The 25,750-nt window shown below is 31.5% G+C and overlaps 2 protein-coding genes across 4 annotated transcripts; one reads left to right on the top strand and one right to left on the bottom strand.

Annotated features, from left to right (window-relative positions):
• Positions 1-5,103: 5,103 nt before the first annotated feature.
• Positions 5,104-9,072, top strand: LOC107468603 (uncharacterized). Its single transcript, XM_016087914.3, has 3 exons — positions 5,104-6,738; positions 7,466-7,887; positions 8,045-9,072. The coding sequence occupies exons 1-3, from the start codon at positions 5,817-5,819 to the stop codon at positions 8,849-8,851; spliced, it is 2,151 nt and encodes a 716-aa protein (XP_015943400.1). The 5' UTR covers positions 5,104-5,816; the 3' UTR covers positions 8,852-9,072.
• A 171-nt stretch (positions 9,073-9,243) lies between these two features.
• LOC107468614 (glycine-rich RNA-binding protein 3, mitochondrial) lies at positions 9,244-11,952 on the bottom strand. 3 transcript variants are annotated; one of them, XM_016087925.3, is made up of 5 exons: positions 11,870-11,952; positions 11,185-11,335; positions 10,984-11,052; positions 10,734-10,840; positions 9,244-10,217 (listed from the first exon to the last, which is right to left on the bottom strand). In XM_016087925.3, exons 2-5 carry the CDS (start codon positions 11,324-11,326, stop codon positions 9,588-9,590), a joined length of 948 nt encoding a protein of 315 aa, XP_015943411.1. In that variant the 5' UTR covers positions 11,327-11,335; positions 11,870-11,952; the 3' UTR covers positions 9,244-9,587. The 3 variants fall into 3 exon arrangements, with proteins under 3 accessions (XP_015943411.1, XP_020984337.1, XP_020984334.1); XM_021128678.2 differs by lacking the exon at positions 11,870-11,952 and adding an exon at positions 11,723-11,747; XM_021128675.2 differs by lacking the exon at positions 11,870-11,952 and adding an exon at positions 11,568-11,708.
• Positions 11,953-25,750: the final 13,798 nt, after the last annotated feature.

The following is a 25,750-nucleotide window of genomic DNA, read 5'->3' as shown; positions in this document are numbered from 1 at the left end:
CTCCAAACCGGGAAAAAAAAATTTGTTCTCCTTCTTTAAAAGATGTTAAAATGACACTTTATTCTTTTTTATTTATAAAAAATATACTCTTTTTTCTTATAATTTTTAAAAAAATTTTCTTTAGTTCATTTTAAATTTTTTGTATTAATTAACGTTAATTTTATCCATTTTAAAAAAAATAAATTATTCTTTTACAAAAATACTTTTTAACAAAAAAATTATTTTTTTAATTAAATTTTATTTGCCAAAATACTTTTTAACAAAATATTTTTCTAATGATTAAATTGTATTTTTACTAAAATATTCTTTTAAAATTTTTTTAATGATTAAATTATTCTTTTCCTAAAATATTCTTCAATAATTTTTTAATTATTAAATTGTGATTTTACTAAATTTTTCATTAACAATTATTTGTGTACTTTATTATTAATTTTTTTGATATCAATATATATTATTTAAACATTATATTAAAAAAATCTTACCACTGCTAGTATGTATAACAATTCATATTAATAAATAATTTGTTTCATAGAACTATTGAAAATTATTAACAACTTTATTAAAATTTAAAAATAAGTTGAGATGGATAAATTCCAAATTTAAAAAATTAATATCTCATTCTTTCACATCTTTACAAAGCAAGTTCCTTAATAATTAAAAAATTATTGAAGGGTATCTTAGAAAAAAAAATTTAATTATTAAAAAAAATTTAAAAATATTTTGGAAATAATACAATTTAATCAATAAAAAAATAATTTGTTAAAGAATATTTTAGTAAACAAAATTTAATCACAAAAAAATAAAATTTTTGCTAAAGAGTATTTTTGTAAAAGATCATTTATTTTTCTTGAAAAATTAGTAAAGTTAATGTTAGTTAACATAAAAAATTTTAAATGGATTAAAAAAAGAGATTTTTTAAAAGTTATAAAAGAGGATAATGTACATTTTATAAATAGAGAGGAGAGAAATATTATTTTAACATCTTTCACAAAAAAAAGTAAAATTAGAAAAAAAACAAATCACATCCTTTATTTTTTTTTCCTAACTACTCTAAAACACACTTCTTTTAAAGGTGGTGGCATCAAGCAACGTTTTGATAATTGCATTACACTAAAGCAAACTGATTTCTAGGCTTATCAATACAAAACAATGAAACATTGTGCATCGAAGGGGATGGATGGTGAACTCATCATGATAAGTCAATTCTGCAAATTATAAGAAACTAGTAGTAAGATATTTTTATATTATAAAAGTTTTATTACAAATTTTTAAACTAGACACTTTACTGAAAATTGAAGGACAATGTTGAGAAATACACCTACATGAGACAATAGTTTTGCATTAAATCATTAATGTAATAATGTTGTTATATGAATAAAATTATAAGTAATTCACATTAATAAACTAATATTCATCTAATTTTACGCGAATCACCCAAAATAAAAAATATAACGTAAATCACCCTAATCATATCTTTATGCAAATCAAATAAGCCATACTAAATTTAATTTTTTATATAAATCGAAACAGTCAGATTCGATTTATACATATTTGTATGCTGTCCTAATAAATCTAATCAGACTATTTCGTTTTATGCATGCATGTTATTCTAGTAAATTTAAACAAAATGATTAGATTTACTAGAACAGTATGCATACATACATAAATAGAAATAGGGTGATTAGATTTACTAGGACAGCATACATGTATGTATAAATTGAACCTGTGTGTTTTGATTTACAATATGTAATTTGAGAAAAATAATTAAAATACTATATCAACAAAATTATCATTTAATTTATGAAATTAAATTTAAAAATTATTTCTTTAAAATATTGATACACTATGCATAAACATACATTATGATTTTTTAAATAAATCTTTTATTTATGGATATAGGTAATTTATAACATATTTACTAATTTTATAAAAGTGTATGTTATATTTCTTTAATATTATTTTTAATTCAAATTTTTAAAATTAAATAAAAGATATCAATCATTAAAATAATTATATCATTATTATTTATAATTAAATAAAATATTTACATAATTTTCATATTAATTTAAATATTTTCAAATTAATATTTTTATTCAACATGTTTAAAAACAAAAAATATGAGATTAATTAAATCGATAAATATTTATTTTTTTAACTAATGATACCAGATTTAAGTCTTAATTTTTTAGAAATAAAAAAATATTTTGTGATATTTTTTTAATAATGTCTTACATTGTGTAAATCAATTATTTTTCAGAGTTAAAACAAAAGAAAAAATTCCACCATTGGGAACCAATACGTCGTTGATTCAGCATTTGATAAGGTCAAACAGCCATTTGGGCAAGGAAATGTATCTTTGAGATATCATGTATTCCAAACTTAAATTTCTATTATCAATTTTGAGAACCAAGTTTTCCATGATTAAGTTAAGATAACTAATATAAAATTTTAAAATTCTTTCATATCTTGATGAAACGACAAAATATTAATCAATAAAATTAGATGTCTAAAGATTTTTTTTAAATTAAATCTCCAATTAAATCGTTGCGTGATTTTTTTTTAGGAACGTGTAATTGTTGCTTCTTCTTTTTTTTTAATTATCTTTTTTTTTACATGCTTCTTTTTTTAACTTTGTCATTATTGTTGCTACCATCAATCCCGCTATTATCGTCATTGTCGTCACTGTCATTTTTTTTGTCTACTACTATTTTTTCTTTTTTCTTCTCATCCTCCTTCATTAATCATTATTATTATTATTATTATTATTATTATTATTATTATTATTGTCATCTTCTTTTTCTTCTTCTATAAATATTCAACAAAAATATTAAATATAGAAATTTTAGTGTATAATATAAAAAAATTAATACACAACACAAAAAAATTGTGCTATATCAAATAAATTTTTGTATTATGTACAAAAATTTCTATACTATATTCATAAGTTTGTGTGTCATGTACAAAACTTTATGTATTGTAATTAAAAATTTATATGCTTTGTAACAAAATTTGTGTGCTTTTTAATAAAATTTCTGTCTTTTGTAATAAATTTTTTGTGCTGAAAAAATGTAAAAATAAAGAATTACATGATAGACGTGTATATTTTTTGTTAGATTTGTATCGATTTAATTGAATATGATTATCAAAAATATTTATATATATAGCATAACTGAATATTAATATTTGCCATCGTTACTCCTTTGCGTCGAAGACTATTCTTCATTGTTTAAGAAATTATCCCAAAAACAGAATTGTTTGGGATCGATACAGAAATAATTTCCAACTTGATCTTATGCAATGGATTTATAGAAATAAGCGGAATAATGTCTTTCTCTTTTTTGTTGTTATTTGGTAGATTTGACGATATCATAATAATGATATATTCAATAATAATTACTTATTGACTACTAATAAAGTGATTAATTTTATTCAAAGTACATCTAGAGAGTTTTACTCTATTCTTTTTCATAAAAAATCTTTAACATCTTCTATATTAGTTTTTCTTTATTCCCTTTTTTTCTTAATTCGGTCAAATTAAATTCAGATAGATACTAGTCTTTTGAAATAGTAAATTTTAGTTGTATTTTGGATAATTCAATTAGTGGTTGAATTAAACGGTGCATAAGATCTCTTCCGCTAATGAGGGTTTTTAGATATGAAGTTCATGTAATTTAAAAAAGTATTGTTTTGGCTATAGAATGTGATTTCAAAAAAGTTATTGCTTAAAGGCTTTTTAATCTAATTCAAATAAGAGAGAGTGACCATCTTAGGAATGAACATGATTTGATTATAAAAAAAATCAGGACTTCTTGTATGTTGATTGGAATATATATAGAGATCAATGTCATTCAAAGAACAACAAACAATGCTGCTGATCTCATGTTTTGCAGCAATTGATGATAGAGAGTATGTGGAACGGTTTTTTCTATGGCATGAGCTTCAACATATTATTGAGAATAATTTGTTTGTAGCCTTTTAGGCTTTGTTATCGTTAGTGTTGCAAGTGTGAGGAGTATTGAAATTAGTCCCACATCAAAGAAAGCAAGGAAGAGTAAGGAGTTTATAAGATGAGAGACCCATTAACTTGACACCTTAAGATTTTGAGTTGGATTTTGTGTTTTCTCATCTTATGTTCTCTCACTTAATTCTTCTCCGAAGTCTCCCGATTGTCGAGAGCTCTCCATGAATATTATTATTACTTTTTAATTTTTTTTAATAATTGAAAGAATAAAATGTGATTTGTTATCGTTAGTTTTATAAGTGAGACAAAAAATAAATATAAAAAAAATAATAAAAAATTAAAAATCATACTTTATACTCAATTTTTTTTAACAATAAAAAAATCTATTTCCTATAAACACTCATAATTCACAAGGATATCCAATTTTTAAAACCTCTAAAGTCAGAACCACACAAACGGCTAATGAATTGTAATAATTTTTTTCTATAGGTTAATAAACTGTATTAATAATTAGTTTATATGTTTGATTTTGTTATCGTTTGGATATGCTATTATTTTCATATAATTAGGTAGCTAATATTATTTAATTTTTTTAATTTTAAATTTTAAATATTAAATTATAAATTATAAATTTTAAATCGTATTCTTAATTCTAAATTCTATTAAACTCTCAATAACATAATTTTATAATAAAAAATTAACTAATATTAACTAATTAAAAATTGATTTTTTAATACTAACTTAATCCTTTTTTGTATGTATTTTGTTAATATATATTTTAAGAATACATTTTGAAAATTAAAAAAAAAGAATGTATTTTATTAAAAATTATGAAAATATTTTTATTTTTTTAACACATTAAATGCATAAAACCTTAAAAAATATTATTATTATTATTATTATATTCTTGAAATGTACTTTTGACACAAATTAATCTTTTTGTATTTATGATTAGAAAAAAAAACCCAAAAAGGAAGAACAAAAAATGATTTCCTTTTTAGTCCATTGATTTTTTTCCCTTTGTGGGAAATCTATAATTATTAATTTATATATTAGTACTAATTAAATGCTAATTGAATTACCTAATTGTCCATATCACGTTGTTGGTTGAAGAAAATAAATAAAACAAACGGCGTTGAAAGTTGTAAGGTACAGAGGGTTCTCTAAAGTGATCGGTTTCTTTTCTTTCTACGAATCCAACCACTTAGAATCCGCAAAAATCGTGCGGGTTTTTTTCATTTCATAGATTTGCTTTCAATCTTCACTGTCTCCACTAAGCGCTTTCCATAAATTAAATATCAACACCCAAAAAAACGTTTTCTTTTTTCTTTTTCTTGTTTCGTTTTTCTCATTTGTTTTCTCCGCTTCCAAAATTTGGCACCAACCCACCAACGACTCTCTGTAGCTTTTTAGTTTCTACATCTCATTCTGAATTCTTGATCCATTTCTTGGTTTAACTGCTCTAAAGTTGCTATCTTTTCTTTGTTTTTATTTGATTCTTCAGAAATTTGTTCAGTCACAATGGTTAGTATCTCAGGGACTTTGGAGCATTGCTTAATTTTTTCCCTTTTTTTAATTATTAATTAGTTCTGTTCATTCTTTAAGCTGGATTTTCCATCTATCTAGTTGTGCAGTAGTTTCTTTGTGCTAGATTACTGAAAGGTAGGGTTTTTCCGTTGAATCAGAAATTTTGGTTTTGATTGTTATTTTTCGTGGAAGTTGAACATTACATTATTTAAGCTTATTCTTGTGGCAATACATTGATGGAAGGTTTTTCACTTTTCTGTTTAATGCTGATGATAGAAAGGAAAAGGATAAAAAAGTTGTTTGTGGAGTTTAGGTATTGATTTTTGGTATGTGTGTGGAAGGGAGAGGGAAAATGGATTTTTGGGTAGTTGTAGCTGGTGCTGGAGCTGGGTACTTAGCTAAATATTGGAAAAGGGTTGCAAATAGTAGTGATAGGTCACCTCATTTATCTTCAGAGGATCCCAATTTGGAGAACTGTGAGTCCCCGAGAAGCTCCTTTCGCGGGCGAGCATTGAGAGATAGATTGGGGAAGAATGTTCCTTTGGATAGAAGGATTTCGGATGCGAACTCAACGGATGGTCTTTCGACTCTAGATCTGGCTTCGAACATAGGGCTTGATGGTGAAGAAGTTAGACACTTGAGGACTTTGAATGATGGCGATGTTCCTTTTGGATCGAATTTAACAGGTACATTCACAGCAAATGGGAACTATCATGATATTGAAGATGGAAATGAGCAAAGCTCCAATGTTAGTAGCCATTGTGGTTTCCTGCATCCGAGTTTGCCTAGAAGAGAAGTGAGTTCTATACTTAATGTAGCCGGAAATAAAACATCTCTTAGAACTAAGCGTAGGCGTGTTCATACTAGTAGACCAATAAGTTCACTAGAAAGTTGCTTAGTGGCTCAGCTATACAAAGAACATGCTGATATTGAAGAACGCTTTGTTACTTCTGTTTCGTCGCCATCTAGGGCCACAGGGCCGTTTCATGTATGTGATAGAAGCCAAAAAATTAGCAGCGCAGACGATGATGATTCTAGCTTTGTGTTTATTGGAAGTGAAGAAAACAAGTTGCTCAGGGAAGCCAGTCAAGTGAAAGATGAAAATATATTATTTGGGGTCCCGCCATTGCCAAAATTTAGATCATCCAGTGGTTTCAGGAAGATGAGATTTAATGCAAAAAATAAGCAAAGGAGGAGAATTTGCTCTTTTAATGGTGTGCTAAATGGAGAAGACGTCTATACTCAACATGGTATTGTTTCTTGATACAAAACTACTGTTTTAGATTTCCTGCATCTTAAGTATGTGATTTATCAGTAGTCCACCCATTCTGATATCAAATTGTTGAGCTTCATCTGCATTGTTTGGTTGATTACAAAGAAAACAACAGTAAATTGTTCTATTTTTTTCATGCAATCCATTAATCCTGCAGAACATGATTTATATATTAGCAGCTATCTGAAAATCAAATAAATTTTTAACTGTTCAAAAATGTTATAAAGTCTCAGGGATTGTTGATTTTTTTTTCTCCTGTTTTAATGATTGTGTGAAGGAAATTATGAAACAAGAAATTTTTCTTCCTGTTTTTTACTTCCAGTCTTCACCATTTCTCTTCTTAAAATCTTTAAGAAAAGAAAAATATGAAATGAAATATAGAAACCAAATAGGCGCTTAATTTCTCTATGCACAAATCTAGTTATCATGAGAATTTGGGCAGTCTCATTATTCCTTTACAAATGGATGTTGCTTTGGGCCAAAGCTAGGAAGAAATTGCTTCAGGTCCATATGTTCATTATCTGCAATAATTAGAAAAGTACTTGACCTTTGTAGTAAGATCAAATACGGTATTGAGAACTTGACTTTTTAAAAAATTAGGTTGCTTAACTTCCTGAGTTTATATCACGTATCTGATACTCAATTTGTAATGTTGTGTGTTTTGCTTTGATAACTACTATTATTGACACATGTGTCATTGTCAGATGCAACATTTCTCTTCAGTCTTGGGATTTCTTTTGGTATATTATCTACCACCTTGGCAAATAAAAGAGAAGTGGACAAGTTGAGAGAATTGCTGAAGAAGAATGAGAATTTGGTTCAAGATCTACAGGAAGAACTTGACATGAAGGATTCAATGACAGTGAAGGAGTTACATAGTGAAAACTATGGTTCACAGGATACATGTGATCATTCCTTCTGCGATAAGGAGCTAAATGGATTTTCCCCTGAAAAGCACACGGATAACTCTCCAATAACTAGCCTCAAAAAAATATATGATGAGAAGGAAGATGAAAATTCAGAATGTATGAGCAAAATTGAAGCGGAGCTTGAAGCCGAACTTGAGAGGTTGGGGTTAAACATGAACGAATCTAGCCTAGATAGAAGACTGTCTGAGCTTGTTGAGGTAAGCATTAATTTTGTTTCAGTTTGTAGTAACAACATAATTGTATAGGGACATAACATTGTCCTTTCCCCCTTATATTTTACATGCTTTTTTGTACTTGAGTTATCAGCGCAACAAATGCGTCCGTGATGTGTTAATGTTGCCAAAATTAATGCAGGTTGATGCTGACTTCGTAGCAGATTTTGCTCAAGGTGAGTTGCGAGCTGACATGGTCGACGGGGAAGATTTTGATCTCCCAAAATCAAATGAGGACGCCAGCGACACTATGATCATCCCTGCAAACTATGCAGTTTCACCTCATGAACTTAGTTTGCGCCTGCATGAAGTCATCCAATCAAGACTCGAAGATCGTGTGCAGGAGCTTGAGCTTGCCTTACAAAATAGCCAGAGGAAATTACGTGTTATGGAATCGAAGCATGCAGGTAGTTCTCAAGAGTATTTCCCAAGTTGTAAACAAGCATCCTCCTTTGCTAAAGGGAATATTTTGACCTACGATGACTGCGACCCTATAGCCGAACCCAGAGCCGCAAATTTATCCAGTGAAGCTCTAGGTGAATACAATGAGGCGTTTGAAGATTCAATCAAGATAGATGATGAGTCTGAAGAACATTCACTACCAAGCAACTATGACAGTGCCAACAAAGGACGTTCGCATATACATGATTGGGACGTGTTTGGGGAGGATCAACATGGTGGAGGAAATGGTTCCATGACTCAGTCCCCTGTCAACGGAGAGAGACTTTCGATGGAACTTTCTTCAAGTGAGGTGTTGATCTTGGCAAGGCAAAGCTCTAGTATTCAGGGATTGGATGATGTAAGCGGAGATGAAGATTGTGATTGTGACTCCGAAATGGAAAGGCAATTGATAAGGCAAATTGTTGAGAGGACCAAAAAGGGTTCTCCTGCTCTTCAAAATGCACGAAGGATATTGTATTCTATGGATGATGACTATGATGAACACTGATATCAGATGCTTTTAGGTATGTAGGAGTAGAAAGAGGGTATTGACTTTCCATTGGGGGTTATAAATGTTCTAAGGATCAGTATAGACTAGAGTTAGTTAACTGCATGTTCCGGGCTACACTTCCTCAGGGCACGGCAAATTTTCCATTTTTTTTTTTTTTGGAAATGCACTGCATTTCATAAAAAATATGAAAGAATTATTCAGCTTTTTATAGTATTTTTTTTTCTCGTTGGTGTATTTAGTTGAGTCAATCTCAACAATTCGCAATTTTTAATATCGTTCGAATCACAATTAGCAAATAGCAGACACAAAATAAAGCAGAAAGTACAAAACGTTACTTGATTCACAAAATCTAAAAAGAAAATGAGAGAAATGATTCGAGTAACACAACATAAACAAAATCTCCTAAATCGATAAATAACTATTTCCCCCAACAGTCTTGGATTATTGATGTAACAATTCACTGATTTACATGCTGTAAAAAAAAATCTCAATTTGGTCAAATACCAAATCACCTCAAAGTGAGCAACAAAAATATGCACCATTCTTAACGAGAGAAGGAAAGGATGATGCATAAGATGGGTACATAAACTATCTTCTCTATGCATTGCTGATTGAGATAACATGTTTGGATTGCACATCAGATTTTCAAGTCCTTAGAGATTATATAAAGGTGTAGGCCCTAAAGCACTAGAGCACAGTAGAAAGTAGAAACCCCAGGAATACAAGTCTTCCATCAGGCCCTTTTGGCAAAGTCGTCGGTATCATCATTGTCATCTTTGTAATTTCCTTCGACTAAGTCCATATCGTTGCCTTCAATGCTGGTTTCTTTGTTATCCAGTTGGCCACTACTGCCATACCCGGATCCCTCACTTCCATCAAATCCACCAGCACTGGCATAATTATCACTGCCACCAAAACCAGCAGATGTTTCATGACTACCTACACCAGCAGCAGCATCAAAACCAGGAGCACTGCCATAGCTATCACTTCCTCCACCACCACCAGCAACACCAAAATTCCCACTGTTACCACCATAATCTCCACTGCCACCAGCACTGCTACTTCCAAAACTGTCAGGAGTGGAATAGTTATTGTCATAGCCACCGCGACCATAATTGCCACCAGATCCATAGCCGCCTCCACCGTAACCTCCAGCAGCATTGCCACCATAACCGCCACCGCCACCACCACCACCTGGAGCACCATCATAAGGAGAGTTACCGTAAGCACTACCGTAGCCAGCACCAGCACCAGCACCATATGGTGCATTTCCATAAGAACCACCAAAACCACCACCTCCACCGCCGAATCCACGGGGCCTTTCATTAGCATAATTTACCCTAATCCGGCGACCATGAAGATCCTGAAATGTTACAGATAGATAACAATGTTATCATATTTCTAGCAATCTAAATTTCAAAATTAAATAAGAAAAGGTTAGTGGAGAATTTAAAATGCCAAAAGATATCAGATGGAAAGCATAACCAGGAAAGGTGTACACATGCATTGTCACAAATAAGTACACAATTTACCTGAAAACATACACAGACTATATATATGCATTAAAAGTACACAACACTAAACAAGTTATGGTGTTCTTGCTGAGGACCGTGTCAGCCCACATCAAGCTACACCAGTGACCACAATCTAAAGGGAAAACAAGAAAAGACTAAAGAGAAACATTGTTTCAAACTCTAGACAATCTAGAATACAACACTGTTATTAAATAACCAAAATATACTCTGCAAATTCCCACAAACTGAATGGCACGTCTACATAAATACAGAAAGTAGTCATGAACAATTTGCAGAATCTGCTGTAACCAATGACATTCACGAGATAATAATACAATGAACATTGAACAACTAATATGAATTACCTGTCCATCCAAGGCTTGAATAGCACTTGATGCCTCCTCAGCTGAACTGAAAGTAACAAAACCAAATCCCCTGGATCTACCACTATCACGATCCACAATTATCCTTGCTACAAGTACAAAGAGCACAGCAGTTAAGAACCAATGTTGAAGAGTAAATTAATATAGACAATTTTAAAGAACCAAAAATCATAAAAGCAAACAACATTAAGATAACAAAAGAAGCAAGTGGAGGAAAAAGAATCTTATGTACCATCAACAACTTCTCCATATCTTGAAAATGCCTCCCTCAAACCTTGCTCATCAGTAGAATATGAAACACCTGCAACAGAGGAAATGTTAATATGTATCTATCCATATATCAATATCTATTATATTATTAGTATCAGCTACATTACACCAAAAATAAAACATGATGGATGCAACTTATAAGGTATTTCAAACTTGAATGCACCTCCAATGAACAGTTTTGAGCTTGGAGCAGATGACATGCACCGTATTGCCTGGAAAATAGATGGGGATGAGAGCAATTCTGAACTGATCTGCTTGTTTGCAGCATTTCTGAGTAAATTCCCAATTCGACCAAAGAAAGCCATCGTTGGAACCTGAAGTAAACCGTAAACCTTGATTATTATTATGTTCTATATATGGTATTTCAACATCAAAAAACCAGATTGCCGACACATATGAGACGAAAACAAAGAAGTGCAGAAAGAAAAATTAGCCAAATTATTTACTTCAGCTTGTTACACTCAAACTATATAAAATCATTTCATTGTTCTTGTCCTAATCAATAACATAAATTCAAAAGCCAGCCATCTTTAACGCTTTCATTACCAAACTATTAGTTTCAGAGAGCTATCTATCAATCAAATTTCAAGCTCCTTGATCAAACCCTTGCAATAACCAATGAAATAAAACCAGCGGATTGAAAACCAAAACAAAAAGAGATATATCAATATCATAGGTAGCATAGCAAGATAATTCTCAACCTGTCAAGTGCCGGGGAAGTAATACAAATAAACAACAATAAATTGAATCGGAAGATGAAGAAAGAACAAGGCGGAGATTAAAAAAAATATAAACGAGAGCAGCACAGTGAAGAAGAAAAAGAAGAGAATTGGAGCCTGGGAGAGTACCTTTGTAAAGTGCTAAAACCCTAAGCAGAGATATTTTTAACCTTTGCTGGAAACTGAAATTGAATTGAATGGGTTTATGTAAATGAAATTCAGAACCAAAAATCCTACGTGGAGACCTGGGGAAAAGAACCGATATCAACCCTTGATTTCGGTTCGAGAATCTGCAGCCGTCGATGCTAGTAATGTGTGTGTTTTATTTGGGCCTCCGTAAGAGATGGAGAAAGCAGGGAAAAAGGAATTTGAAATTTATTAGTTTTTTTTTTTTTTCGGTGAACATATTTATTGTTTTTCGTCATCAATGAATTATTTTTTTTATATGATGCAGGATCTAAGGCCCAAGACAAACAAACAAAAACTAGCCTACAGAGATTCTTAAAAATCTAATTCCTTTACAGCATCTAGTATTATGAAAGAAAAGGTGGGGCCTTCTCGAAGCATATCAAACGAGCAACAATTCTTTGGGTGTTCTTTGCTAGTGTATGTATGGGCAGCAAAATTGGGTTCCCAAAAATATGGCAGACACGAAGCAGGCGTGGCTTCATGAGAAGGTTTTTAATTGCACGAATTATGGATAAGATGGAGGGAGCAGGCTGAATCAATTTCCACCACAATCTTCCTGAATCTAAATTCTATTGTCATCTTTAATTCCACATATATCTCCCATAACTCGGCTGTAGTTATAGTCATTTTTCCAATATTAAGCATAAAGTCCACAACGAACCGGCCATGGGAGTCTCTCAAAAGATCCTCGCAAGCTCCGTTCTTTGAGGTGGTGAAAAAAAATCCATCAGAGTTCAACTTAACCCAGCCTTTTTCAGAGGATTCCCAGCCCATTTCCTTAATAATCGAAGAGGCGAGAATTCTTCTGTTGTGCTTTCTTAAATTTAGAAAACTTTCGTAATTTTTTGCTAATTTTTGCTAATTTGCGGTATCTCTGAGCTTTGAACTTCTCCTTGACTGAAAATCAATTCCTTTCTGTTCCTCCAAGCAATGTTGCAAGTGATGATGATCATGATAGGCCACAAGGTCCCATCTCTACTCTGAGTAGTTATACAAAGAATATTTTCCAACCAGCTATGGAGATTCTGGTTGAAGAACCACCCTGCATGCTACTGTTGATTCTGCTAATCCATGCTCCGCGAATGTGGGGACAGTCTCGCAGAATATGGAGCAGCATTTTCTCCTGTCCTAGACATTTAGGACAGCTTGCATTACTAGTAAAACCTCGTTTGCCTCTTAGGATTCGTCAATAATGTATTGTGCATAATAAACCAAGTAAACGCCTTTAATCTTTGAGAAAATTTAACTGTCAAATTTTCTTAAAACAAGAGTTTGGAGGGTCCTCATTATCATAAAACGCTTTATAGGCAAATTTAACAGTAAATACTCCTGTAGCATTTGGCACCCAAGCTAGAGAATCATCTTCTAATTCAGGCTAAGGTGCTTTTATTATATTCATCAACTCAAGAATTTTTTCAGGGAGAACCTACTGTAACAAGTCCCAGTTCAAATTACCATCTTCCTTGGCATAAATTGTTGTTTCTCCTTCGCTTTCTCATCATCTATTTAAACAATCACAAACTGTTTTAAGGAAGCTATACCCGGGATCTAATGATCTTTCTAGAAAGAAATATTGCTGCCATTGCCAATTCTCTAGATAATTTGAGTTTTAAACTGCTCCCATATCTTAGCAATGTCTTTTCAGGCATTCGAACAATTCAATTCCTGGTGCACCTTGGGGATAAAACTATCACCACGTCTATACTTAGATCTCGTGATTTTGACTCCCAGAGAATCTCTATTAGCAATGAGTTCCCAAGCCAGCTTCATAAGAAATAGGTAGTTAAAGTCTTGTGCCTTCCATATCCCTATTCCACCGTTGCTTTTGGGCTTGCAAACATCATCCCAACTGATAAGGTGGATCTTTCTTTTTTTGACTCGTAAGAAGAGATGTTTCTCTCTAGGAAGCTAGAGCTGTGACCTTAAGAAGAATACGGTGCTTCTCCGATTCGCAGAGCTTCATTCGATCTTTTCATTCCATTTCAAACACGTTACAAACATCTTTAGAGTTTACAATCTTTCTTTTCTGTCTGGAACCAAGACGAGTGTGTTGACGAAGCCAATGTCTAATCCCACAAGAGAGGGTTGTGGAGGATATGTTTTGGAACTACAAGACAATGCAGAGGCTAGGAAAGCACCAATAAATAAAAAACTGGTAGGGAAGGTGTTAACAAGCAGAAATCTAAATTCAACAACAGTAAAAATGTCCATAGACAAAATGTGGGGTAACCTTCAAGGTTTGGTCATCTCCAACACAAGAACAAAATTTTATATTTTTAATTTCAGCAATCAAGAGGATGCCAATAGAATTTACAATGACGGTCCATGGCGGGTGTTGGGACATATGCTGCGCTTGCAATGGTACAGACCTGAGGTGTTTGAGTATGAGGTAAATTATAATCTTCTTCCTATTTGGATTCAAATACATAGTTTACCTCTAGATAAGATAAATAGAGAGAATGCTGTAAAGATAGGAGCTGCTGAATTTTGGTTTTAAAGGAGAGAAGGAAATTATTCGTGGGCTACGATAAAGTATGAAAATTACTACTATAACGGCGAAAGGACTGGGCATGATAGGAGGGTATGCAAAATAGAAATGGCTATATCAGTTGAAAATCCAGAACTACCAAGATATGGTCAAGTCTCTCAGTTGCAGGATTAAGACTAATTGCTACTTTAGCTGCAAGGTTCGGCATTCAATTACAGAAGCAAAAAAATAGTGATTGAGAGAACCAGATTTGGGAGGCACGTGAAGAAAGCCTTCAGAATGGAGACTCCAAGCAAAAGAAACCAAGAGATGAGATAGGGTCAAATCAACAGCAGGGTATGCTTGCAAAAGCTAGTATGATGAGTGACAACCAAGTGAGCCTGGAGGATACAGCTTAAAGACAAAGATCGAGACACGTGGAGGAAGAAATTGCAGTTGGAGAAAATAAAGGGTTAGATGAAGAGAATGCGACTGGAGAGGGAGATATGATTTATTGGAAAAGCAAGAACGGATAGAGTACGGACAGAGGAATGGAAGTAGAAGGAGGATATGAAGTAGAAGAGGCTGATGTCATGATTTGTCAGAATTCTTTTCAAGAAAGATCTAGAAAGGATGAAAGAGAAAAAAGAGCTAATGAATACATTGGGCCTAACCAATTGGGCCTAAGTGGGAAACACGTCTCAAATGAAGCATATTGAGCTAAACATGAAAATATTAAAAGGGAAGAAGGCCTTGGAGATGGAGGTTATGGAAGCGGGATGGGCAAATGATAATAAAAATTCCAATATAATAGGTCAAAGCCTTTCACTAAACATATTAGTAGAGGGGAATACTAGTCCTAAAAACATAAGAAAAAAAAAAGAAAAGAAGACACAAGTCCATGAAACTGAAATACGGGAGTGTTATTTTCTGAAACTTTCTGAGTGATGATGATGATGATGATAAGACAGAAACCGACAAGGAGGAGAAGTTACCAGAGGCATTGGAGATAGAACTGGTACACGGCAGTAACCAAAAGCTAAAAATCAAGAGAAAATGAGAAGAGATTAGCCAGCAAGACATAATAGAAGCAAGGGCAAGTATTGATGAGCAAGAAAATGAAGAGATAAGAGAATCTTAAGGGAACAAGTCAAAGAAGGTAAAAATTATGGCAGAATGGGTTTATACAAAGATGTTGTTGGGGAATATGGACAAGGCTGAGGAGACGGGCCTAAACATGCCCCACCTTCAGCCATGAGTATCATTAGTTAGAACTGTGGTGGGATGATAGCTCCTACAACAATATCTGAATTGTGTAATCTGTGTAGATAGATAAAGTCTGCTATGATTTTTTTATGGAAACTAGAGCTAAACAAAAATTTATCAATAGAGTTAAGAAAAAGTTACATTTTGTTAAATGATAAATTGTTTTGTGTAGAACTTTGGAAAATGTGGGGCAGTCTCTGTCATTTCTAAAATCATAAAGTTAATGTTGACTTTTGGACTAATAATTTTATTAACGTAAAAGGGAATAAATAGATCAGCCATTTTGTTTATGAAAATCCAATTTATTCACAAAGGAAGAAGCTGTGGAGAGAATTGGTAGCTAATAAGGAAGATCTGCTGACTCCAGAAATATTTATAGGAGATTTTAACGATATTTTAAGCCAAGAAGAAAAGATTGGAATGCATCCAAAATTAGTTAGTCAAATGATGGAGTTTAGAAATTTTGTGGATTATAATGGCTTAATGGACTTGGAGTTGCAAGGGAGAAAATTTACATAGTTCAGTAATCCAAGAAGTGGGTTCATCACAAGGGAGAGGGTTGATAAAGCTCTAACAAATTGGGAATGGCAAAAATTGTTCCAACATGCCAAATTAGAGTTCTTGCCTGCAGTGAACTCGGACCATTGTCCTATTGTCTTAACACCGGAACCGAAGAAAAATGTAAAAAAGTTTTTAAATTTAAAGTTTTTTAGGAGAATCACGAAGAATGCGAAGAGATAGTTAGAAAAGGGTGGAATAGGAGAACAAAGAGGGACAGCAGATGGGATAGCTAAATTGAGAAGATGAACAACTGCAAAAAATAATTACAAAGTTGGAGTAAAAAAAATATTTACTAGAGCGGATAAGGATATAGCTAGGCTACACAACAAACTTCAGCATCTTCCAACAGCGAATTTTTCAGTAAATCAACAAAAAATGATAGTGCAAATTAAAGAAAGAATTAAACAGTTATGGAAATAAGAGGAGATGTATTGGAGGCAAAGGTCAAGTTTAAAATGGATACGATTTGGGGACAAAAACACAACATTTAGCATGGGGCGTTTAAAGGCACCAAGTTCGGACGGACTTAACAGTTTGTTTTATCAGAGGCATTGGAACGACATAAAAAATGATGTATGTGATGTGATTAGAGAGTTCTTTACAAAGTAATCATTACTTGATGAAATTAGTGAAACAACGGTAGTCCTTGTTCCCAGGATTAAACAACCAGAAATCCTGAACTACTTTAGACCTATTAGTTGTTGTAACTTCATCTATAAGATTATTTCAAAGATTCTAATAATGAGGCTGAGAAAGATACTAGACAAAATGGTGTCCTCGACTCAAAGTGCCTTTGTAGGAGGGAGGTTAATTTAAGATAATATAGTGATAGTTCAAAAAGCACTACATAATCTTAAAAGGAAAGAAAGGAGGATATCAAAAAACCTAGCTATCAAGTTGGACATGAATAAAACATATAATAGAGTGGAATATAATTTCTTGAAAAAAATGTTAATGGCTTCGGATTCACTGAGGATTAGATGCAGTTAGTCATGAAGTGTGTCAGGAGTGTGAGCTATAAGTTCAAGGTGAATGGGGACTTGTCACAGAAGGTGATACCCCAAAGAGATTTTCACTATTCTTATGAATCAGGCTCACACAAATGGGGTTATATATGGTTTCAAAGTCACACCCAATACCCCTACCATCACTCACCTTCTATTCGCAAATGATTGTATTATTTTAGTTGAGACAAAAAAAGAAGAGATATACTAGATCATTTTGATCCTGAATAAATACACTAAAGCATTAGGTCAACGCATTAATCTAGAAAAATCAGGTATCATTTTCAGAAAGCAAGTATCGATACAAGTAAGAGTAAATATTGAAAGAATACTTGATATAGCTATATGGGATAATCTGGAGAAGTATCTAGGCTTACCCGCTCAATGGGGGAGATCCAAGAATAGAACATTGGTATGGATAACAGAACGGGTGATGAGTAAGTTAGAAGGATGGAAAGAAAAGTTATTAAACCAAGCAAGGAAGGAGGTATTGATTAAAGCAGTAGTTCAAGCAATTCCAACATATGCGATGAATGTGATTAAATTTTCTAAGAACTTTTGCCAGAGATTAAGTGCCAAAGTGGCAAAGTTTTGGTGTGGGCAAAAAATGCGTGATACATTGGAAGAGTTAGGATAAGTTAACTATGAGTTAAAAAGATGGAGGTTTGGGTTTCAAAGATTTCCATGCTCAGAATTTAGCTCACTTGGCCAGCAAACTTGGAGGATTGTAGAAAATCCGGAGTCTCTGTGGATAAAATTTTTTAAAGCAATATACTTTTCAGATTGTTCTTTTTGGGAGGCTCGAAGGAACACAAAAGCATCCTGAATGTGGAGTAATATTCTAGAGGGGAGGAACTTTTTTGGGTGAAACGGTAGATGGAATATTGGGAATGAGAGAAAAGTGAAGGTGTGGGAAGATAACTGGATTATAGGTTCCAAGAAAATTCAGAATGAACAACATAGAGAGGTGCAATTTGTTAGTGAACTGATTAATCCAGGAAAGGGGTGAAATTCTAAGAAGATCAATTCTATCTTCATTTTAAAGTTAAAAGATAAGATTATCAAAACTCCTATTAACTTATTAGAGATGAAGGATTGATTGATGTGGTCATATATTTTGGATGGATCATACTTTATTAAGTTGGGCTATTAGGTGGCAAAGAAGCAACAAATGGAATTAAAGGGGGGAGAAACGTCTACAAGTAGTGATCCAAAGGAGCTGTGGGCAGAAATTTAGAAGATTAAAGCTCCTCAAAAAATAAAGATATTTGTGTAGAAAGCTGCACATAATATTATTCCAGTGAATGAGAACCTGTTTAAAAGGAGAATTACTAAGAGTCTTATGTGTCAAATTTGTAACTTAAAAATTAAAATCATAGAGCATGTTATTCTTTTGTATTCTTAGACAAGACCTGCCTGGTTCGGTGCCCAGTGTTAGAATACCCAACTACGGACACAATTTCATCATATTAAAACTAGGTTCTAGAATGTATTAAGGAAATCAGACGAAACATAAAAATATGCAAGATGTTTTAATCAGTAAGATAGCCTACCTTAGTTGGAAAATATGAAAGACCAGAAACCAAACAGTATTTCAGAAAATAGAGATCAATCTAGCCAACATAATTCACAGAATAAAAATGACAGAGATATAATTCGTAGAAGCAACACAGGATAAACATATAGAGAATCAACAACTAGTACAAAGAAGAGGTAGAACCATTACCTGGAGACCTTCCCCCCAGAGCCTTGGGTAAAGGTTAACGTTAATGCATCCTTTAGAGCAACAATAGGGACAGGAGTCACTGTAGTGACAATCAAAAATAGTGCAGAAAATCTTGTAATTGGGACAACAACAAAAATTACGGCGTGTTCTAGTCTAGCAGCAGAAACTTTAGCAATCAGACATGCCATTATTCTAGCAAAAAAAATGGAGATGAAGAAAGTGTTAATAGAATCAGATAATGTAATTTTAGTGCAAACGTTGAAATAAAAAAGTAAAATAGGTGAAATTGATCTTATTATATTGGATATTTTTGAATTCACAAAAGAAAAAATCAAATTTGGCTTCACATGGATCCCAAAAAAAGAAAATCGTCTTGCTGACATGGTTGCAGCATTGGAGGCAATGGGAGTGCTGGAGAGATCGTGGATAATCAGACCACTTTTAGAGATAATTGTACAAATTTGTAAAGATGCACCCAGCAAGTTGGAATAGCAGAATTGTAATGGAGGAGTAGTGTCAGCGACGGCGGCATATTTGCAGCAGATGAAGGCCTGCCTGGAGGTTGCAGAGACACATATACGCAGATTAGAGACGGAAGATGAAGTTTGAGAGCAAAAATGAAGGCTCACTAGCGTTATACCGTTCTCCGACTCCTAGTAGCGGCATCGTCTTGGAAAAGGAGAGCCACTCGCAGTGCGGAGCAGTCTCAGCCTCATCCAAGCAAAACCAGCGTGATTGGACCCATCTCCTTGCAGCAAGCAGTGTCAAATTCGCATCCCTTACAACTTGTAATTTGATAAGAGTATTAGATAGGTAGTTGTTCTGTGAGTTCACATGAAGGAGAATTAGTTTGAATGTGATTAGTTGAAGAGTTGGAGCGCTGAGCGTGAGTGGAAAAGAGAAGAGATTAGTTGTTCTTGTGGTTGGGTCAGGCCTGTCCGACACTAATTCAGTCCAAAAAAAATTATCAATACTATTACAAACCTCTTTGAGGATCTTCATGGTTTGTATAACATAGCTAGGATGACCGTCATTGACCAAAAAAATTAAGATTTGGGAGTTCTTAATTTTCATGTGAATAAATTGGTTATGAATAATAGCAAGTTCAATGTCCCAAAATATTTTATTTTAGAGAACCCATATGCTTTCGACGAAGCTCTCGACTTTGTTGTTACAACAAGAGTCAAAATCAAGCTTTTTAATGATGTTCATCACTTTATTCCCTAAAATATGACTTTCTATAATAACACAAATATTATAATTATATCTATGAGTCATATCTTTAATCGTAATAAGGAACTTCTTAGGAGATGTCCCTTTACAGTTCGAAACTAAAATATTCATATTAAATAATTAAAAAGAATAAAGAGAAACATCTTGACATGGATAGATTCAAGTCCCTATAGACTTATATTTTGAAAGAATATACTCCATATTTAAAATTTAGTCTGAGAGCTACATCTCCTTATTTTAGTAGGGATTTATATCTTTTAAATTAAGCTATTTGAAATTTCTATCCTAACTGTGATGACTAATACTTCCCCTTCTCATAATGCTTGCAATAAGAGAGTTAGTGATATTGTCACTATTGTCTATGGTAGAAATGAAATTTCTATTTTGATGCCTATTAACAAATTTTTTTTTGTAATATACTAAAACTCCTTCAATAATTTTTGTATTTATGTTCTATTTTTTTTACTAATAGGTTGATTATTATCTAGAGTTTGGGCTGGTGTTTATTATCTTCGATGATCAATCTTTCGTGGTTCTTTTCTTAGTTCAATTGTGTAGTCTTCTTCTCGTTAATTTTTGAATTTTTTTTTTTGCTGTGGATAAGACTTTTTTGTTTTTGTAAAATTTTTGGGCGTTAGACTGCTTCCAGATTTTTAGTAATGTAGGACATTTTTTACTCTTTCTCTCAGCATTAGTTTTGATATTAGTAGGCTGATATCTTTCTTTTTCGGTGATGTGTTACTGCTTTTCTTGGTTATTACTTTTCTGATCCTCCTTTAATAGGACCTAAAATGTAGATGTTTGAAAAGTTTCTTTTTCTTCTTTTAGTATATATTTTATCCTTGATTTGCTCCTTGTTTGATTCCTTTTGACTAACATCTAAGTATGGTGGATAAAGTATATTGTTGGATTATTAGATTAAAAAGATAAAATATGTTGTTAAATTATTAAACTAAAGGAATTGAGTTGATAACTAACTGATAGCCAAAAATATTAATTTCTATTGACCCTCTAAGATTCATCTCGACAAAATCTTCTTGACCAAAAATTAAGAAAAAACTTTGCTAAAATCTTGATAAAAAAACTTTGTTAAAATAAAAAATAGAGTGAATACTCATCCGGCTCCTAATAATTTTTTTGAAGGGATCATGAGATCTCCAAACAAAAAAAATATCATTTTCGATCCCTAATCTTTATTTTTATGAGACTAATTAGTCCCTTTGTCAATGATAAAAAAATATTGACAGAGAGACTAATCAGTCTCATAAAAGTAAAGATTAGAAGTCGAAAAGAATTTTTTTTTTGTTGAGTACCTCGATTGTCTTTCTAAGTAATTGTCAAGGACCGTTTAGGATTTTTTTTAAAGAGTATTTAGAATTTAATTTTAATATATTTAGTTAATCTATGTGTATTTAATTACATAATGTTACGTTAATAAAAATAACTATTTTTTATTTTAATTACTTAAATAATCATTTAAGACAATATATATAACTAGACAATGGTATAAAATATTATATACTATCTTTGAATAAACTAAAGTCTTTAATTAATTTAATTATCTAAATAAATTAAGAAAAAATTTATCCTATTAAAATAAGTCATCTCTAAATTTACCCAAATACAATTTTTTAAATAAGGATATGTGTTTGTGTTTTTTTCTATTTTTATGTAAACTTGCGATTTAATAAATACACCTAATTCGCTGTAGACTATTATAAATTAAAAAGAGAAAAATACTAATCATAGATTGCAGAAGACTACCGTAATTTATACTTTGTTGATGGTGTTTATAAACTCCTCTAAACTATCACGGTTTATGCTTTGGCCATGTATAATTAGTTAAAACAATAAAAAATTATTTACTCAATTTTTAAAAATATATCTAACATGGTTAATATATCTATTTTTAAAAAATACACAATATATCTAACGTGTATAATATATCTATTTTTTTATTATTTCGATATTCTTCTAAAAATAATACACAATAAATATATTTTCAAAAAATAAGTAAATACTTATCGTTTTAACTAACTATATATGGCATAAGGCACACTTTTTTTTTATATTTGGAGAGAAAACATATGAAAAATATAACAACTAAACAATGACCATTTTTTATATATTTATTTGACATACTTCTTCATGTATTATACCATTTTTTATCCTTCATAAATAATATATTTTTAAAATATATCTGATGAATTTAAAAAAACTATATTTTAGTTAAAAAAATATTTAAATTATTTTTGACTTATTTGTTCACTAAAAATAAGCTAAAAATTTCAATTAAAAAAAAAAAGAAATATAAGTGGTATAATAGACATAAAAGAGTAGGTCAAATAAATACATACAAAATAATTATTTAGTTGTTTGGCTATTTTATTTATGAAAGATAAAAAAAATAGTACAATGCAGGAAGGAATAGGTCGAATAAATACATAAAAAAGTCTTTGTTTATTTGTTATATTTTTTTATATGTTTTCTCTCCAAATATAAAAAAAAATGTGCCTCTGATTAGGTATAATTACTTAAAAGTTAAAACGATAAGTATTTACTTATTTTTTGAAAATATATTTATTGTGTATTATTTTTAAAAGAATATTAAAATGATGAAAAAATAAATATATTATACACGTTAGATATATTGTGTATTTTTTAAAAATAAAATATTATACATGTTAGATATATTTTTAAAAAATGAATAAATACTTATCGTTTTAACTAATTATACATGACTAAAATATAAACCGTGATACTTTATAGGGATTTATGAATACCATCAATAAAATATAAACTGTGGTAATTTACTGTGATTTATACTTAGTTTTTTTTTTTACTTATAAATCGTGACAACCTTCTTTTATTAAATCTTAGCACTCTACCATGATTTACATAAAAATAGAGAAAAAAATACATATACATAATCTTATTTAATAAATATTTTAATAAATTTGGACGGGATTTATTTTAACAAGATAAATTACCTTAAATTAAGATAATAAAATTTGCTCGTAAAATTAATAATCGAGTAATATCAGAAATCAAAATTTTCGGCCAATATTAATCAACATTATTAAAATGATTTTGTTTATGATACGACCGTTACAAATTCGATGTCATAATTTGGCATTATATACAATAACTCGGCATTATGCACTATAACTCGGCACTTTACGTTATAACTCGGCATTATACGTTACAATCAGACATTATCACTTGTTAAAACCCATTAATTGCTCTTCAATTCAGATGATCAATAGAAACGTAACCGATCTATTTTATCTCACCTATAAAGGTATGATATTTTATCTTCAAAGGGGACATTGAATTCTCAATACTGACTTAATCTTCGGAATGCCTTTGCAGGTACACTCCCCCCTTGTTCCTTGCTCACGCTCTGCGCAATTGGACATCTCCTTGGAGAAAAGCTCAGACTTCCACAAAAGCTCAAAGGTCGGCATCGAAGATAATAACTCGGCGTCGACTCCCAGGGACCAAGCTCTCCCTTCAGGTATCCATACAAGAACAATTGGCGCCCACCGTGGGGCTTCGAAATAAACACGCTTCTTTCTATAGGCCCCATTTCCTTCCAATGGCTTCAAACTTACCTGCACCTTTGTAAACAAAGGTCATATAGTAAATCATTAAGGCCCGAAAAAGGCCGATCTATATCTGTTTTTTCGATCATTATCTGTCATCTCTCTATTTTTCAATTCATCTCTGGTTTATTTATTTGTCGATCTATATCTGTTTTGCCGATCTATATCTGTTTTTCTGATCTATATCTGCTTTTTCGATCATTTTCTGTCATCTCTGTATTTTTCAAATCATCTGATATATTTATTTGCCGATTTATATATGCTTTTTCGATCAATATCTGTCATCTTTATTTTTTGATTCATCTATGGTATATCTATTTGCCGATCTTTATCTGTTTTTACGATCTATATCTATTTTTCCGATCATTATCTATCATCTCTCTATTTTTCAATTCATCTCTGGTTTATCTATTTGCCGATCTATATCTGTTTTGCCGATCTATATCTGTTTTGCCGATCTATATATGTCATCTTTATTTTTTAATTTATATCAATCATCTCTATTTGCCGATTTATATCAGTCATCTCTATTTTTCAATTTATATATCAGTCATCTCTATTTGCCGATCTATATCTATTGTCTGATTTATATCAATCATCTTTATTTGCCAATTTATATCAAAAATCTCTATTTGCCGATCTATAACAGTCATCTCTATTATCCGATTTATACCAGTCATCTATATTTTTCGATTTATATCAATCATCTCTATATTCTAATTTATATCTGTTATCCCTATTTGCCAACTTATATCTGTTATATCTATTGTCCAATTTATATCAATCATCTCTAATTGCCAATTTATATTAAAAATCTCTATTTGCCGATCTATAACAGTCACTCTATTATCCGATTTATATCGGTCATCTCTATTTTCCGATTTATATCAATCATCTCTATTTTTCGATTTATATCTGTTATCCCTATTTGCCCATTTATATCTGTTATATCTATTTGTCGATCTATATATGTTTTTCTAATATATATCTGTCATCTCTATTTTTCAACTTATATCTGTTATCTCTATTTTTTAATTCTATATCTGTCGTCTCTATTTTTCAATTTGTATCTGATATATCTATTTGCCGATCTATATCTGTTATCTCTATTTTTCTGATCTATATGTCATCTCTATTTTTCGATTTATATCCGTTATCCCTATTTGCCGATCTATATCTGTTATCTGATTTTCTGATCTATATGTCATTTCTACTTTCCAATTTATATATGTTATCTGTATTTGCCGATCTTTATCAGCTATCTCTAGTTGCCAATTTATATCTGATATTTCTATTTGCCAATTTAGATCTGATCTCTCTATTTGTCGATCTATATCTGATTTTCCGATCTACATCTCTTATATCTATTTGCCAATTTATATCTGATCTCTCTATTTGCCAATCTATATCTGATTTTCCGATCTACATCTGTTATATCTATTTGCCGATCTATTTATGTCATCTCTACTTTTTGATTTATATCTGTTATCTCTATTTGCCGATCTTTATCAGTTATCTCTAGTTGTCAATTTATATCTGATATCTCTATTTGCCAAATTATATCTGATATCTCTATCTGCTGATCTAAATCTGATTTTTCGATCTATATCTGTTATATCTATTTGCCGATCTAAATCTATCATCTCTATTTGTCGATTTATATCTGTTATCTCTATTTGCCAATCTATATCTGTTATATCTATTTTTCGATCCATATCTATCATCTCTATTTGCATATCTGTTATCTCTAATTGTCGATCAACATCTGTTATCTCTATTTTCCGATCTATATCTGTCATTTCTATTTGCCAACCTATATATGTCATCTCTATTTGTCGACCTATATCTGTTATCCCTATTCGCTAACCTATATATGTTTTTCTATTTTCAAATCTATATCTATTATCTTTATTTTCAGATTTATATCAATAATTATCCGAGCTATATCAATCATTATCA

The sequence above is a fragment of the Arachis duranensis genome, chromosome 1 (assembly GCF_000817695.3).
Source record: "Arachis duranensis cultivar V14167 chromosome 1, aradu.V14167.gnm2.J7QH, whole genome shotgun sequence".
Classification (NCBI taxonomy): domain Eukaryota; kingdom Viridiplantae; phylum Streptophyta; class Magnoliopsida; order Fabales; family Fabaceae; genus Arachis; species Arachis duranensis.
The sequence above is the reverse complement of the archived record's forward strand: the minus strand, read 5'-3'. Positions and strand labels throughout refer to the sequence as shown.